An 18,690-nucleotide genomic window follows, 5' to 3' on the forward strand; every position below is an offset into this window, starting at 1 on the left:
TGCATGTTCCCAAGACAGGAGAGCTTGTGCAAACCTAGAACTGAGTACAAAGATACACGAGGAATTCAGAGACATTGGTGTCTCTGGACATTCTCAGAGCCGTCCATTAGCTCCACCATTTGCTAAGGGCCAACAATGACCTCATGGTGTCCTTGCCTACGAGCTGCTCTGGCTGAGGAGGGCGGTCCGAGAGCAGCCCTGACTCTGCTTCCTCTGACCATCTTCATGTCTGTGGTGGCCATTCCCTCTCTCCTAGAATCTATGTCATCCATCTCTGCTTCAAGGACTGCCCCTCCAGCATCTCCTGGCACCTCACCTCTGTCCTTGTGGTACATGCAACAGCCATTAGTCCAAGAAGGAGATGGGGCTCTATCGGTTGAGGCCAGTTCTGCACCACAACTTTGCTTGCCCTTTGAAGAACGCAAATACACTCTGATGCAAGTGTTCTGTTCTTACTTCAGAAATGAAGACTTGGAGACACAGGGAACTGTAGACTATTCCACATGGCAGAGTTGCTCTCCCCAAACCCCCCACTTCTTCCTTCCCAAAGAACCCAGCCGAGGAGCCAAGTCCCACCCTCACTGAAAGGAGCCTGAAGCAGCCTCTCCCTCCACCTGTCACCCCCAGCAGCTAGCCACTATCAAATAGGTCTCCCCCAAAGAGCTCAGAGTCCATCCACAGCAGAGGGAAGGGCAGTCACCACTAACACTTGTCACTTGGTAGTGTGGTCCAGGATAAGGTACCTAGGCAACATCCTGACTACTCACTCACCATGCCCTGTTCCAGACACACTGTGAGGCAGAGCAGCTCAGTGAGGAATCCATACTCCTCTGGAGGCAGCACAAGTCATCAAAGTCAAAGTCAAAGACACAGATATCTGATTCCAGCCAGAGATCCCTGTCCCGTGGTCTCAGGGCAGGATGAAACCCAGAGGGTCTCAGGACCTCTGCCAGCAGATTCTGTGGCGGTGGTGGTGGCGGCGGCGGCGGCGGAGGCTGCTGCTGCTGCTGCTGCTGCTGCTGCTGCTGCTGCTGCCTGAGTCAACAGAAAGCCTCTCACACAAGCAGACTCCCGGGAGACTGATGCAAACTCTCAGCAAAGCTCCACCTCAGTGGACCTTGGGAGGCATCCACAGGGCCTGGCTTCCCATTGCTGCCCGCTGGCACAGCTGGCTCCCTGATGCGTACACACAACCTTTATCAATTTTTAAATACCCTAAACAAAAAGACATGGCGTTCAACGGAAGCTTCTGTCCCGAAGAGCTTAAAGGGCGTGAAACACACCCAACGCCCAATGATGAGCAGGCAGGGCGGGGCAGGTGGGAGCAGGCCTAGGACATCTGTGTACATCCTGGAGGTTCTGTGGCTTTGAAAGACGGGGCTCCAGAAATGGGGCTCTGTCAGCCTGGTCCCTTCCTCAGGCCTTGCTACTCCAAGATTGAGAACTTCATGTCTTCTTAGTGATTCACAGGTACAAAGTATGACCTCAGGATATTCTTGGGTGGGCAGGGATTGGGAGGGACAGTCCCAATAATGGAAGACTTCTATTTACATCGCACAATGTCTCAAAAACAAGTCCTAGAGGCATTTTTTTAGCTTCTGTGTATGTGGGGGGGGGGCACATGGGTGGATGCACATGTTGAGGGCTGGGGTTGATATCAGGAATCTTCAATTCCTTTTTAATTTTCATTGAGACAGTGAAACCCAGAGTTTACCAATATGTCTAATCTTGCTAACCAACTGAGCCATTCCTCCAGCCCTGTGACCAGAAAGTACTTTCAATACCAAGTTGCAACCCAAGAGAACCTGAGCTTTGGAGACATTTTTCAAAGACATCTTTCTCATTCTCCTCAGGACCACTGGCATTCCCAGCATATGGCCCCTCACCTTTCAGGAGCACGAGGCCGGCCCCTTCCAGCCTGTGGGGTGGGCATACAGGGAGATCACTAGAGAGGGAGTGACAGAGGTGGGTTCTAGTCCCAGCTCTGCCACTTACCTCCTGCATGATCTAAGATCACTGGTTCACCTTCTCTGAGCTTCAGAAAGAAATGACATGTCAAGACTTGGGTTAGACCCTCTCAGGAATGTCCTAGTTCATTTCAGGTGAAAGAGTGATCCCTTAGAAACTCACACACAAACCAGTGGCTCAAGAAAGATGCTGTCTCCACTCTTCCTCAGGAGGCAAGCCAAGGAGGCCCTCGGAGAATCATACACAGTGGACTAACAACTTTCGGCTTCTCTGGGCATCTGTTCCCATCTATCATGTGATCAGTTTCTCTCCCCTCCAGCTCTCTCAGGTATAACAGTGGCAGCCTGGTACTCCCCTTTCATCCCTGGTCCGTATTACCCTTTCATCAGGCTCTGCCCACCCCTCAAAGTAAAGCCTCGCCAGAGAGACCCAGGGGGGCTCTTCATGCATTGGAGAAACAAACCTTTTGAGCAAATGTGTGTAATCACGAAGATGGGCCCAGCGGGAAAAGCACAACTGTTATCACTCACCTGGCATGCAGCCCTGCTCCCCACCACCCCCTCCAATCAGTTTCCTCTTCAGTAAAGAGCCAGGCATATGTCCACCAGAGGACACCCCACACACTCTCTTCTTCTGCCTGCTCCTCCTTCGTCCAGGTCCAGAGCTAATATGCCCTCCTGTCTCGTGCCCACAACACACATTATGTATGTAGCATTCACAGAAAGGCACTCCCAGAGCCCGGAGCCCAAAGCCCAGAGCCGTGGCTGGCGGCAGTTGCTAAGAGACAGAAGATGCCCAGCTGGAATCTGGAGGGAGGCTTCTAGCTTGTACAGAGGCAAGATGGAGAGGAAAGGCGAGGACAGGTTTGTAGAGATAAATGTCGGCTCCACCAGCTCCTGCCTGAGGGTGAATAGCACTGGCTTGGGATTACACCCAGCAGTGGCTAATCTCTCCAGCCTTCTGACAGCAGGAAGAGCTATAAATCGCATTTCGTCCCTGCTCCTGAAATATGTGCCCTGAAACGAAGAGGGGGAAAAACTCCCAAGAGAAAGGATAAAAGTTAGCCGTTTATTTTGTAAGGCGCTCTGCTGAGGAGGATAATCCGAGGGCCTGGGCTGCAGCCATGAGTCCTCAGTCCTGGCTTTTCTACTTATGCTGACGCCCTTGGGACACAGAGAAACCAATACAAGTTCCTTACAGGGTGTTGTGAGGACCGAGGTTAGTAATTCCCTGGTGTACTAAGTGTAGCACCTGGTTCCCAATCAGTTCCCACAGATGCCCATGTTCCCTAGCTGTGGGCAGTGGGAATGAGCCAGGTGACCATGTGGTTTGCCCTGAAAAGTGATGTACCTAAAGGGCAGCCTGCGGTCACGCGCAACAGTCCTTCGAGTAGCTGACACTTGCTGAAGGAAAACAGGGTCCCAGCGAGACCACCCACCATCTGTCTGTCCTTCCTTTGTCCCAAGATCATCACCACAACACTGCCCTGCTGTTTTTATTCCATCCCTAGCTCACGGGTCCTGAGTGACATTATCTGCCCACATCTTGTCAGGTATGAGGCAGGAAGTGTGGCCGTTCTAAGCTTACAATAGATAAAACCTTCACTGCAGAAACAGACCCAGCTCCCATCTGTGCCCTGATAAATCTCTTGTCAGAAACTAGATAGCTCTGTCCCCAGAACCCCGGACTCTTCCATGCCCTGCTCTACAGGCATGGCTCCTGGATTCCAAGTGGGACACACACAGAAGGAAGGTAACAGGCTTTCTGCACACCATCATATGCCAGTTGACAGAGAAGGAGTCAGTTGGGATAATGCCCCGAGTGGGCCGGGGAGGGACATTTCTAAATTCTATAATGTATTTGTATAAAAAGTCTGGCGCATGAAGAAGAAAGTGTCTGGCACAGTCTGGCAGTTGGTTCCTCAGAACTTAAACATAGAATTGGCATATGATCCAGCAACTTCGCTTCTGGTATACACTCAAAAGAAGGGAAACAGACTCAGGAAGCCACTTGCTTACCCATGTCCATAGCAACAGTTCATACCAACCACAGGATGAACAAAACCCAGGCTCCACTCGTGACTGGATAGAATACTATTTATCCTTTAAGACAAGAAAATTCCAACAGGGCTGGAGAGATGGCTCAGTGGTTAAGAGCACTGACTGCTCTTCCAGAGGTCCTGAGTTCAATTCCCAGCAACCACATGGTGGCTCACAACCATCTGTAATGAGATCTGATGCCCTCTTTCTGATGTGTCTGAAGACAGATACAATGTATTCATATAAATAAAATAAATCTTTAGGAAGAAAGAAAGAAAGAAAGAAAGAAAGAAAGAAAGAAAGAAAGAAAATTCCAACAGATATAGCAACAAGAACCTAGAGCCTGTCAGAGTGAAGCGAGTCAAAAGCCAAGTGACAAACGCTGTAGGTCCCCACTTGTTCACAGCGCCCTGTCACAACATAGACAGGAGGCAGCCGGTGGTCACCATGGGCTGGTGAAGGGAGACAAAGAGGTATTCTCCAGCAGGTACAGGTACAGCAGGTCTGGGGAGACGAGTGTTCTGTGGACAGACAGTGGGTGGTTGCACAGGAGTGGGAAGCTGCCTGTGCCTTTAGCTGTGGAGTTGAAAGGCTTAGGATGGTGGAGCCAGGTGGAGCTTGGAGCTCAGAGGCATAGCATGAACATCTTCACACACACTATATACATGCATATGCACCTGGAAAGGGCTGAGATAATGGCTATCAGAAACACTACAACATCCTGAAGAGTGAATATGGACAGGATCTGAGATGGAAACTTCCAGAAGACGTCTGCGTTATCCCAAGGTACTACCCATGCCTCTCGATAAAGAGCCTTCTGTGGTCTCTCCCCCCCACCCCCTTCTCCTATGTTGTTTTTCTGGCTCCACACACTTGGGAATAAGAGACTTGGGTGTGACTGGATGCTCTGGGAGGTTCTCTCAGATGTTTCTGGAAGTGTCCACTTCCCAGGGATGTGGTTCTTGGGAACTGAACTATGTCTGAAACCTTATCTCAAAAGGGAAGGGAAGCCATGCTGGGTTTCACCCCACGTGGCCAAGACACTGAAGCGGGTTGACGAGGACCAGAGCAAGGACCATAGAAACCCCTCCCTTCCCAGTCAGTACTTTCATCTACCCCAGTGGGCCTTCCAGCTAGAGAAGCCTTTACTTTCCCGTGGCCACCTCAGCCAGAGAAGCCTTTACATACCCTACCAACAGCTTTTACCAGTCTCTTATCTCAAAATAGGCTGCCTGGAGAAGCTAATTCAAACCCATTCCACAGGAAACCAGCAGTTTGGGGGCCTAAGAGGATGTAGCCAAGACCTTGCAGAAGGCCCACCACCCTACCATGGACCAGCAGTTTCAGACATGCCAGTCCACGCTTCTGCCAACCATAATGGGCAGTCAATGTTGTATGCACCAGTTTGCCTAAGTACTGTCACCACGCTACCAGGAACCACATGCTATTGAGAGTCTGCCCTATGGAAGATGTGACTTTTCCCAAGTTCCCAAGTTCTCCAAAGGGTAGAGGGACAGGAGAGCAGCCTCTCCAGCACAGAGCTTCTCGGATGTCTCTGCTGTTCCATCTAAAACATCCTAGCCAATTTGTTACCATATCCTGTCACTTCCTATGCTTCTTACCGATGAGCAGTGTGTGAAGCAGAAACCACTACTGGCATCTTTATATTCTGGGTGAGCACACTGAGGCAAAAAGAGGGTAGGAAACGTACTCAAGGTTGTAACATCTTGCAATACGGCAGAGTTGGGACCAGGACCCAGCATGGTCGCTTGTACATATCTTTAATTGCCACACAAAGATGGGATGCTGTTTTTAATCATGTTGCTGTCCACCTTCCCCAACTCTCAGGGTTCAGTGAAGCTCTGGCCGGGGCTTGGCTTCAGTTAGCTCCATGGCTGCAGGCTGCATGTTTGCAGGGCAAACAGTCAAACTTATTTTCCTCCAAGTTCAGTCTCCTGGCACTATCAACTGAGGTGTCAGTCTGCCAGCCTCAGCACCCTGAACACTGAAAATGCAGGTGAGCCCAGTTTCCAGGCAAAACTAGTGAGGCTCCCTAGCAGCTTGGTTCCAGACCCCACCCCCATCCCCACCCCCACACCAATGTGGTAAAAGCATTTTAATATAAGAGACACTGCTTCTCCAGACAGAACCACAGCTCCCGCCTGTGAGTCCTCAGGGTTCTGTGAACTTCAGGTCAGAGCTGCACCATGGCAGGCACCCCTGTCACCGTCTTATAGCAGAGGTCTGCGTCTGCTTCATCTAACCAAGTGCCACTTTGACTCCATGCAGCTTAGGACCTGGGGGAGGGAGGGGGCAGCCATTCATTCCCACCCATTTCGCTCCTCGATTCATCCCTGAAGCCTAAACTACCACTTGCCAGACTGAAATGTCCATGTCAGTGTCCTTCATTGCATTTCCAAGCCCACCTTCCTCCTTCCACACACACACACACACCCCTGTTCGTCATGGTACATCCCACCACCTCCTGGATGCCCCTCACCTCTAAGCCTGCCAGCGCCATCTGCCTGAGCACACTGGGAGTCCTGTGCCTCTGAGATGCTGAGCTCCGTTAAGCTGCCCAAGCCTCCAGCACCAGCTGGACCAGCACACTCAGTTCCTCACCCACCCCCCTTCCCAGCCTAAATTAAGATCTCCAGAGAACAGCCAGCTGCCACGCAGAAGGAAGCAGATGAAAAGAGCGTCTTTGCTAGGCACAAAATGAGTCACTCTGTCCGCCTCCGGGCCAAGTCCCTCAAGAGCTCAGATGAGGAGCAAAGATAACCCACATAGCTCATGTCTGGGGTCAGAAAGTAAGTCCCAGTGAGCCTGGAAATGGGCTGAGACATGCACCATCACCCCCAAGAGCTGCAGGGTAGAAGCCAACCCGTGCCCAACACAGATCAACAGGTACACAGTGTATACTCTGCCAGTGAAGGGACATTGCTCAACCCATAGAAAGGAAGAGAGAGATCTGACGCGTTACATACAGTGAGGGGCCCTGGAGAGGGCTGTGCAAAGGGAAGGAGGGAGGGAGGGGCCGGGGAGGAACACTACTTGATTCCATTCACCTGCAGTCCTAAAGTAGTCAGTTTACAGACAGCTGTTGCCAGGGGTGGAGGAAGAGAGGGTGGGAGAGTTGCTGCTTGGCAGGGGTTGGGGGGGGGGGTGCAGTTTTGTGAAGTGAAAAACCTGTAGAGCTCGGTGGCATAACAGTATGAAGACACCTACCACTGCAGCTCTGTATATTTTAAGTGGCTTGGTCGGTAATGTTTATCATATGTTATCGTGATATAAAAATTCTAAAACATAGTATGAGTGGAGAGAGGGCTATTTTGCAAACCGTGGCACAGGTCTACAAGCTCAGAGTCATATCTATAAGGCACCATGATGGAGGCTGAGAAGGAAGGCTCTCTGCACTTCCTGGGCCAGCAAAAAATGTGACACCCCTCCCTCCCCCAGCACCTGCCCAGGTTTTCTGAACCCCTTTCCTGGTGCTCAGCCCCCTGATGGCTCTGATCTGCCATCATCCTTGTTATAGTCAAATTAAAGGATTTTGTTTTTGTTTTTACTCTGACTGTGCCCTTGGGCTGCCTGGCCAACTGTGGAGTATCCTAGGAAGTGGTTCAATTCTTCCTGGAGCTTCATTGTCCTGTGTCTAGAACACTCTCAACCCTAGCTTCCAATGGCCATCCTGACCTTTGGTCAGAGCCAGGCTTCTGGCGCCGAGATATTGGGGCGGCCTCACTTCCTGTTTTCTAAGAGTTATGTTTGTTCTACTCCAGGGGGAGGACCATTAGCCAGCCCCATCTCGTGCCCCTCAGCCCACCAGCCCCCGCCTACCTCCTCCCTCATCCTCTAGGTCCACACAGTCATTGGGAACCAGAACTGTGTGACAAATGACTGAGGAGGTCCTGGGGATACCATCTCATTCTACAGCCATTATTGTGCCTGACCTAAACCCAAATACCCAGGCCCTAGTCTCCAGGGTGACACCTGAAGGCCCTGGTCTCCTGGCAACCAAGAACAATGGCCCCTGGGAAAAGCACACAGAGTTTGGGAAAGGGCAGCCTTTTCTCTATGCCCCTGGGTAGGACGGGGGCCTTCCACCATGCAGGCAGGGTCTAGAGTAGAATGCAAGCCACCGACGAGGCACAGGGGCCCAGTCACCTCCTCATCATTGCCACATCCCAGCCCAGAGTCGCAGAACTCCCTCCACCTGGGGCTATGTCAGCTGCCTCTTTGCTGAATGAAGGTCCCCTTGCCCTGACTCACAGCCTCTCTCGTCCCTAACAGACATCCCTCCACCAAGACTCCAGTTGTTACTTTCCCTCAGAGACTCAAGGAATGCACTCCTCTTCCAGTGGCATATGTGGTCACCTTTGGCCACTGCCATCCTTGTTGCCTTTGGTTCTCTGGGCTTCTCAGTTTGGTGATGTGGTCCTGGAGATGAGGAAGGAAACAGGTTTCGGCCACTCTCTCACCATCAGTGATGTTCTCACTGTAAGCTCTGGACAAGTCATCACTCTGGCATCTGTACACACACACACACACACACACACACACACACACACCCCTATAGATGGGGATAACGGCCTCTCCAAACCTGCTGGGAAGGTTAACCGAAACCATGTGCACCCCAGACCTCAGTGAGCAGAGCACCGATCAACATTGGGGTAACACTCCCATCCTTGGCAAGGCCAAGACCAAGGAGGTTCCCAAGCTGCCTGCGCCTTTCATCATAAATCTTCACACTATGGAGTCCACGAAGGCTGAACTTCATGTGAGTGTGAGTCCCAGCTCCCAGGTCCCCATAAAGGACCCTGCATAGGATCGGCAGAGGTGACGGAACAGTAACACACCATGAACACTGCTATTGGTGGGATGACTCCTGCCTACCTGCATGTGGAATTCTGTGGTTGTTCCATTGGTCCTGGAATCGACCCTGGGACCTCAAACACACTTAGCGATTTCTCTCTCTCTCTCTCTCTCTCTCTCTCTCTCTCTCTCTCTCTCTCTCTCTTTCTCTCTCTCTCTCTCTCTGAGCCTCACCTATAGCCCTGGCTTCTGCTTTTTTAAATCCACCCAAGTCCAAGTCCTGCATATCTTTAAAAAAAAATACACAAAAAAATTTCTAAAACACTGTTCAGTCACTGAATTTTTAAGCAATATTTGTTTTCTTTAACCTGGAACTCCATGTCTCTCCCCATCACCAACCAAGGATGAAGGAAAGAAGGGTGTGGCTGGTATTCTAAAGATGCTGGGTCACTGGAGATCCTCAAGGTCAAGGTCATAGAGAGACTGTTTCCCTGCTGAGAAGGGGACAGGATCTGAGGCTGAAATGGACAGATGGTACCCAGTCCAAAAGAACAAACCCAATTTAAATCATACACATAGACAATGGCCAGCACAAAGACGGTAGCCAGAAGATGCCAGCATGCCAAGGGTGCCGCAAAACAGGGGACAAAACTCAGCTGTCACCAATCTGACTTAGCAGTAATCAGAGCAGAGGTGGCCCTCAAGGAGTCCCCTACCCTGAGTGCTTCACTCCCAGAACTAGCTAAGCTTAGCTTCAGTGCTGACTATGAAGGGTATGTGTGCCCCCTCTGCTCCTGCTGAGGCGATGAAGCCCTGTGCGAGTCACCACCCAAAGTTCAAATAAAACTCTCCTGCTTCAGTAGCTTCTGACCCAAATTCTCTATCAACTCAGGAAAGCCGAGACAGGAATCTTCCCTCCATCACTAAACCCCAAGATGTGGGTGAGGCAGCTGTAGAAATAACTGAAAGTCTTGTTGCAAATGAAGTGTGAGGTCTGGGGATGTAGGGGTGGGGCAGAGCCTCTGCTGAGCATGTGCAAGACATTGGGTTCCATCCCTGGCACTGAAGAAAAGCAGAGAAAGAGGAGGAGAAGATAGAGGAAGAGGAAGGAAGATCAGACCTGAGGGGAGGAACAGAGCGAGGGAGCAAGAGAGAATGAATGAATGAACAAATGAATGAATGAATGCAGAGTCACTCTGCCTGGACTGAAGGCTTGCAGTTCCGGGACTGTCCTTGCGCATGCATCCAGGAGCCGGTACACCTGCTGCCTGCCCCACCAGCTCTGACTCTGCTCTTGTTTCGTCATCTGATTCTGAGCAGATTGGCAGGTTTTTCTAGTCCTCTCCACCTCTGGTTTGAGCTCCTCTCATTTTACTTCTGAGGAAATAGCTTGGGAGGCTTAGGGGTTTGGTGTAAAGTCAATGACTAGACAAAGCAGCTGAAGACTTGGACACAAAAAGCCACCAATCACAGGTCTAAAAGCGTCTGTTCCAGAAGGAGACAGAGTGCCCTGAGGAGGCTGAATACCATGAGACCTATCAAAGTTGAGCGCAGTGACCTGCGGCCTCAGAAACTGAGCCTGCAGACAGAACATCCAGTGGGCAGAGTAAGCAGTAAAGGCCCCAGACCTGTACCATAAGCAGAAGGTTCAAGGGAGTGGCAGCAGGACCAAGCTAGGAAGCACCTGTGTTCCCACAGAAGGACACAAAACCATCCACCCACCTCCCAAAACACTCACTGAGCCCAGACCTGGGGTGGTGGAGTGTGTGTTCCCAGCAGAAGCAGAGCATTCTAAAGGTTTTCCTATACCTAAAGAAGACAGGGCAGTTGGGTGGGCTCCAGAGGTATCTGGTCACAACTCTCAAATTCAAGAAAGTATTGAAGTAATGGGTGAGTTGGTAGTGGAATGGAGCTATCCTGGAACTCACTATATAGCTTAGGCTATATAAGGAACTTGTGATAATCCTATCCCCAATCACCTAATACTGAGATTACAAGTGTGAGCCACCATTTCAAACTCAATTCAATATGCTCTATCCTTACTTTAAAGATTTCTATAATCGGATTGAAGTCTTGGTGAAATCCATACCTCACACTGTTGTCTGTCGAAGACCTGTGACTGGAGAGGTCATGAGGCCCAGGATAGGGCCTCCTACTATTCCTCTGCTGAGTGGACACACTCCTAAACTAAATCCTGGTGACTGACCATTACAGCCACAGGTTAGCATCTCTCAGGCTTCATCAGAGAAGCCTCCATGGGTAGTAGATGTTGATGAACACAGAGACGCACACGGTGCAGAGGAAAGAGACTTTGAGAACGCTCAGCACCAAGTGGAACAGCTATATCAAGCCTCCTCCTTCCAAGGCTCAGGAATCAGGGGAGAGGGGGCAAAGAGTGTGAGAGCCAAGGTGATGGAGGTCTACAAGGAAATGGGGTCTTCATCCAGAGCCAAGGTGATGGAGGTCTACAAGGAAATGGGGTCTTCATCCAGAGCCAAGGTGATGGAGGTCTACAAGGAAATGGGGTCTTCATCCAGAGCCAAGGTGATGGAGGTCTACAAGGAAATGAGGTCTTCATCCAGAGCAAAGAAAGCTAAACAGAAGCTCTCCCCTCTCTCTCTGTCTCTCTGTCTCTATCTCTGTCTCTCTGTCCCTCTCTCTGTCTCTCTGTCTGTCTCTCTCTGTCTCTCTCTGTCTCTCTATCTGTCTCTCTCTCTGTCTCTATCTCTGTCTCTCTCTGCCTCTCTGTCTGTCTCTATCTCTGTCTCTCTCTATCTCTCTCTGTGTGTGTCTCTCTCTGTTTTTCTGTCTCTGTCTCTATCTCTGTCTCTCTGTCCCTCTCTCTGTCTCTCTGTATCTCTGTCTCTCTGTCTGTCTCTATCTCTGTCTCTCTCTGTCTCTCTCTGTCTCTCTCTGTCTCTCTCTGTCTCTCTCTGCCTGTCTCTATCTCTGTCTCTCTCTGTCTTTCTGTCTCTCTCTGTGTCTCTCTGTGTCTCTCTCTGCTTCTCTCTCTGTGTCTCTCTCTCTTTCTCTCTCTCTCTCTCTCTCTCTCTCTCTCTCTCTCTCTCTCTCTCTGTGTGTGTGTGTGTGTGTGTGTGTGTGTGTGTGTATAAAACCCTTTAAATGAAAATAAAGACAAACCATCCCTCTCCTGGGCTTTTTACAGAGCACACCATGATATGGTCCCCACAGCAAGTCTGCAAAATCAGAGAAATCTTTCCACTGAACAAGTCCCTAACTCCAGAGTGTGAGAGACACACTGTGGAGCAGGCGGTGGGGCACAGGGGGTGCTTCTCAACCTCTGCTCCCTATAGGTAAGAGTTGACAGTAACAATGGGGACTGGGTTGGAGCAGATTGAGCTGGGATAAGTCTTCCATGTTAGCGTCAAAGCAGATAACTGCCAAGCCCTCCCCCTCAACAAAGACTGATGCTGTGGGTGATGAGCCAGACAGCCCGGCATCCTTCCACTTGGACCTCAACCCAGTCGCTCCGCAGTTAGATCAAATGGAGAGAAAAAAAGGACCCTTTGCTGATTTAGGTTCAGCCCTCTTGTCAGCACAAAAAAAGCACTTACTTTTACATTTTAATTTCTCTGAAAGTAATGCTTTCCAGGGCTGGGGGTATAGCTCAGTTGGCACAGTGCTTGCCTCAAAGGTACCAAGCCCTGGGTTCCACCCTCAGCACAGGATAAAAGCAGCTGCCTAAGAGGCAAAGGCAGGAGGATCTGAAGTTAAAGGCTAGCCTCATCTGCATTGAAGATGTGAATGTCCTGCATCCTCATCTGTTTGAAGCCAGCCTGGGCTGCAGAACACTATGTCTCCAACTGATGCTGGTGGTGGTGGTGATGATGATGAGGAGGAGGAGGATGAAGAGGAGGATGAGGATGGTGATGGAGTGAGGGATGAGCATGGTGATGATGGTGGTGAGAGGAGGAGGGACAAAGGGGAGAAAGGAGGAGGGAGGAAGAGGTTAGTAATACAATGATTTTATCCTAATGATGGAAAAAAAAAAACAAGTCTTCCTGTAATCTCCAGTCAAGAACATAAGATCCAAACTGGACCACTTTGGAAAGGGACATTTTGTGCCCCATTTTTCTCTTACTGAGAACAATCATTACACTTAATAGCCAGACTGAATTCCTGCAATCTTAGCCAAGGCATTAAAATTCCTTGGTTCTATCCGTTTAAAAAAAAAAAAAACTTGTAAATCATAAAGATGTTTTTGGAAAAGTTTGCTCAGCATTAGTAATTGGATAACAGAAAATTAACTTCTCTTTTCACATGTGTGTGCGTGTGTCTGTGTGTGTGTGCGCGCGCATGTGTGTGTGTGTGTATGTGTGTGCGTGTGTGTGTGTGTGTGCGTGCGTGTGTGTGCGTGTGTGTATGTGTGTGCATATGTGTGTGTATGTGTGTGTGTATGTGTGTGTGTGTGTGTGTGTGTGCGTGTGTGTGCGCGCGCATGTGTGTGTGCGTGCGCGTGTGCACGCGCGCGCGTTTGTGTGTGTGTGTGTGTGTGTGTGTGTGTGTGTGTGTGTGGTCTTCCATATATAGATAGAAGAACTTGAACTAAACACCAGGAAAAACATAAGCTTAGTATTTCTCACATGGTCGTGTTGCCGTCATCATCTTAGGGAACTGGACTAGGATTACCAAAACCTTTAACCCTTTATCCAGACGGAAATGTAGTCTCTGGCTGGGAAGGTGGCCCATTGGGTAAAGTGATTGGTGAACAAGCATAGGGACCTGAGTCTGGGTCCCCAGAACACATGTAAAAGCTGGGTACTTTACTAACTGTGGGGCACAGTCTGTCATCCCACCCTCTTATAGTGAGATGGGAGGCACATGGGACAGTCCTGCAGACTTAAGGACCAGCGAGCCTGAGATGCCAAGAAGGAAGAAGAGAGTGTGTTCAAACAGGTGAAAGGTTCAAAGTATGAAAGGAAAAGGGAGACGATATCAAGGACGCAGAAAGGGAAAAGAAGAAAGAAGATTGTGGGTATATATGTATGTATGTGTGTGTATGTGCACACGCATGCACATACATACGCACTTATGTATATACAAATGTACATACATACACACTTGTGTACATACATATATACATACACATTTGTGTGCATACATACTTGTGTATATACATACATACATGCATACCCGCAAACACAGACATGTGCATGGAAAGGTCATAAACCCTTTTCCTTTGTATCATCTTCAAAAACAGTGCAAAGCAAAGGTGGATGACAAGGACTCAGGTTCAAGATTATCCTCCAAGCTCCGTTCTTGAGTTGACACACATACCCACACACAGACACACACACAAAACACACAAAGGTTTTTAAAAGCAAAGAAAACCAAGTTTGAGATTTTGCCCCAGGTTAAGTGGAGGAGCAGCTGACTCCAGGGCCCAGAGTCTTAATTCCCATATTAACGTTATTTCAGCAATGCCAGAGAAGACAGCGTTCAAATGGAAAAGGCTGCCCCGTGGCTTCACTGTGTAAATGGCTCACTCATTCCTCTAGAAACACACTTCACACTTTACCTTTACCTCCTCTGCAAAAGACACACTGGCGGAAGCCCAGGGGACAGTCACTAAGGTCTGTGGCGAGTGTTCAAATGACCAGTTACCCACTGCCGCCCCTGAGGGAACAAGTGAGGCTGTTTCCATGCTAAGTCCTGCTGGCTGTGGAGGATGCCATTAAAAACCATCAATAAATGGGTTCCAGCTCTCGTTTAGACCGTTTACCGTAAGAACCTGCCCCAAAATGATTTCTCGTCCTTTGTTTCCTGTAAATGAAGGTGTGACTTGTAGGAAATTGGCTCCTGTTTTCCTGTCGCCTCTCAGGCAGTGAAACATCCAGGTCCTCAGGTGCTGAAACCAAAATTCAATATGTCCCAGTCAGGGAAAGATGGATGGCGGTGGGGGACGCTGGCACAGCTGTGTGGCCAATGTGTAAGCGTCTGTCCCTGTGAAATACGGCTGTTCACGATTACTCATTTTCCTTCAGATTCCCCCGACTCCGGCCCCATTTCATGGGTACTGGGAGGGGAAAGGCTGGCTATAAACCAGCCATGAAACCCTCACTGCTTAAACCACCCCCTTGAGGAATGAGCAGCAGTGGGAAAGCTCTACCAGTAACTCCGCCTAAACCCAAGGCCATGCCTAATCCTTCCTCACACCCCCGCTCGCTCCACTCGACAAATGACTGCACGAGGCAGGCTGGTAACAAGTTAGCTGGGTGAGTGAATCCACCATCCATCCAGAGGCAGAGGCCGGACTGCCTCTCAGCCAGCAGCAGGCTGGGGGTAGGCTCCAGAATTCCCATCACCAACGCCTTCCAGCTAAGATTAGGCAGGGAATTCCCATGGCCTTTCTGAGGGATGTTCACCATGGGAAACTGGAAGTCCTCAGGGGTCTAAGGCCAGCTGCTACTTTGCAAACACCAACTGAGGGTCGCATTAAGGATTCACGCCATGGCCCAGAGCCTTGGAGGAGGGGTCCACAGTGTCCCCATCAGTTGTGTGTATATGTGGGGGGAAGGAGGAAATCTGTCTCTTCTTTCTTAAACATTCCTAAGGGCTCTGAAGAAGACAGATAAATGAACAAAGACAAATAAATAAAAAGTTCCTTTCTCTTGTTGTTGTTGTTGTTGTTTTTAAAGAGTATTATTAACTTGATCAAAAAACAGTTGGTGTATAACAGACAGAACCCAAGCTTTCACTGACAAGCACGCTCACTGTTCTGGACTCCAGGACGCCTCGGGTTGTCTGGGGAACCCCACGGAAGCCATAAAAGTCCAAATACAAACTGTGAAATGGCTTCCTCCAAAAGCCCCCAGGCAATAAATACTGTCCCCCTTTGGGGAGGTGACATGTTCAAAGGGTCTTTGTGGAAATGGCATGCAGAGCTCCTGGGCTTCCCCATCTTCAGGCTCCTATTCTAGGAGCACAGTGTGAGTTCCTGTGGGTACACACAGGGACACCCCAGATTAGCACAGCCTCTCAGCAGCGAGCTTCTGCCCTGCATCTTTACCTTTGTGGCAGGCATTCATCCTGAGCCTCTGCTCACTCTCATTCCTTAAGCACTGCAAAGCAGCATGGATTCTCACCCTCTAGTCATCGCTCATCCTGGCCACATCTCCAGGAGCCATGACATCTCTGGCTTTGGCCTTGGGGAGGGTGACAGTGGTGCCTGTCTCCTTGCCAAGGAGGATGTCACACCACCAAAATTTATGCACAAGTCTTCCTTGTACCAGCTTTTCCCAGGTTACCTCCCCGCCCATTACTACCCCATTAGTTGCCATGTGTTTCCCCCTAACTGTCGCCAGCCCACACTGTCTCTTTGTTGGCCTGGCAGCACCCGGCCAGCCCCTCCCGGGCCAGAGATGCAACTTAAACTTCTCATTGTAAGATAGTCCCTCCTTACATCCCATCCTCCCTCCTGAAGCAGGCCAGGGAACCTGTCAAAAAGCAAACCCCCTGAAGGAACTCTGCTCTGTTTAGACAGTATAAGTGGGCCCCAGATTTGCCTGAAGGCCCTGGTTGTGTAGGAACACTCTTCCTTATTGGTATTCTGTCAATAGCTTTCTTTCCTAACCCTTTCCTGCTTGGCCTCCGAGGTCTGCCCACAGAAGCTTCTTTGTTAGAAGATCCCAGGGTGCAGAAACCAGCCTCCTAAAGCAAGGGTGTCAACTTCAAAGGGGCAGAGAGACAAGTGGGAGGAGCCAGGCAACTGAGCACTACTCCTGAGGAGGGCTGTGGCAAAGCCACACCCCCTGTCCTGTTCTCAACTGGATTTGTTGGTATTGTTGTATCAACTCTGACTCTCAAACGTGAGACAGAATCCAGGGTCCGATAAACATTTTCGTTCAACAGTTCGTTAGAGCCACTTTGCGGGAGGGCGGCTTCCAACTCAGAGTCTTGGGTCAGGGGAATTTCACGCTTGGTTCACCTGCCAGTTTCACAGCATGATCAGAGGGAGGCCAAGCTCGGTTCTCAAATGTGCCCCTTGCTAACCGGCTGTGCTGTGAACACCCCAAAGCTGCCACACCTGGGCTTCCAGTCCTTCACACACATCCCGACAGAAATGAACAAAGCTGCTGCTTGATCTCTTCCAGGGAAGAGGGAGGAGTGGACAGCCCAGCACCCATTGTCAGGCAGCGCCCTCAGGGTTCAGGAAACCAGCTCCATGCCGGACAGAACACAAAACGCTTGCCCATACCTCCTGCCCACTGTGCTCGGCTTCCAGAACAAATCGGTTCCCTCATCCTCGGAACAACTCTTCACAAGGCTTCAAAATTGCTCACAGCTTCATCTGCATTTCCTTCTCATCATTCCAAACATCCCTGGGCCTAAGAGGATACCCCACATGACATGCTTTCCAGATGGGTCCCCATGTTTGCCACCCTGCTCCAGAACACAAACATAACAAAACACAGATCCAGGTGCCTGGCACTGTCCTCTGGGTGTGTTGGCTTCAGTTCCTTTAATGTCTGACAAAATGGACTTCAAGGAAAAACTAGTCAGGAGAGATAAAGAAAGTCATTTCATGCTGATTGAGGAATGATCCACTGGGACATTGCAGGGCCAAACATATGCACACAGCACTGGTGAATCCTGTTTCATAAAACAAGCCTGTCAAGAAGAAAGTCACAGATCAACCCTAACCTGGTCATCATGGGGGCAGCACAGCAACAAAACAGAGACACATGGCACTAATGACGTCCTATCAAATGAACTTAGCAGATGAGCCCAGCCCAGCAGAGCACGCATTCTTCTCAGAAGCTCCGTGCTTTCTCTAAAGCAACTCATGCATCAGGACACAAAACAAGTCTCAAAAACACAGGAAAAACGAAATCACTTCTTGCATTCTACCGACCATGAAATCAACAGCAAGCAAAACCAGAAGAATAATCCACAAACTCATGGAGATCAAACAACACACCACTGAATGAAGAAATCCTAGAATTAAAAGAAAATGAAGATACAACATACCAAAAACTATGGGAAACAACGGAAGCCGCCTAGAAGGGAAGGAAGCTCAGACCTACAAATGCATACAATAAAAGACTGGCGGCTCAGTGGTAAAGGTGCTTGCTGCCAAACCTTATTACCTGAGTTTAATCCCCAGGCCTGAAACAACTGCCAAAAGTTGGCCCTCTGACCTCCACACACATGCAACAGCATTCGTGCACTAACAGACACATACACACAGACAAACAGACAGAGACAGACACACACACAGACACACAGACACAGATACAGACAGACACACAGAGACACAGGTACAGACAGACACATATACACACAGACAAACAGACAGAGACAGACACACACACAGACACACAGACACAGATACAGACAGACACACAGAAACACAGGTACAGACAGACACATACACACAGACAAACACACAGACACAGACAGACAGACACACAGACACACAGACACACACAGACAGACAGAGACAGACAGACAGACACACACAGGTGCACATACATACACAAAATGAAAATAAACTTTTTAAATGTATTAAAATGAAAAGATTGAAAATAAACAACTTAATAATGACCTTATAGCTTTGGAAAACTAAGCACAAGCAAAAGCCAGGGACATCAGCCATGAATAATTAAGGGACAAATAGAAATTGTTGAAGTAGAAACCAAAAAAAAAAAAAAAAAAAAAAAAAAATTAAAAATAAACAATGAAACCATTAGGCAAATTGAGCAAACGAGAAATAGAGAACAAAAAGATTAATAAAATAAGAAATGAAAATGTTAGATTACAACAGACACCAAAAAACTCAAAACATCATAAGGACATGCCTTAAAATTATATCCCATTAAAATAAAAGAAAGGAAGGAAGGAAGGA

The 18,690-nt window shown here is 49.3% G+C and overlaps 1 protein-coding gene across 2 annotated transcripts in view; it reads right to left on the minus strand.

Annotated features, from left to right (window-relative positions):
* Window positions 1-18,690, minus strand: part of Slit1 (slit guidance ligand 1) — a 147,140-nt gene that overhangs the window by 91,176 nt on the left and 37,274 nt on the right. The window contains exon 1 of one of the 2 annotated variants that reach the window (XM_076921133.1): window positions 772-4,249. The exons of the other annotated variant lie outside the window; for it this stretch is intronic. Coding sequence (XP_076777248.1) covers window positions 772-824 — 53 coding nt within the window. The 5' untranslated portion in view covers window positions 825-4,249. Of the gene's footprint in view, window positions 1-771; window positions 4,250-18,690 lie in introns of those variants that run through there. 2 annotated transcript variants of the gene reach the window in all.

This window comes from Arvicanthis niloticus, chromosome 1 (genome assembly GCF_011762505.2).
Source record: "Arvicanthis niloticus isolate mArvNil1 chromosome 1, mArvNil1.pat.X, whole genome shotgun sequence".
Taxonomy (NCBI): domain Eukaryota; kingdom Metazoa; phylum Chordata; class Mammalia; order Rodentia; family Muridae; genus Arvicanthis; species Arvicanthis niloticus.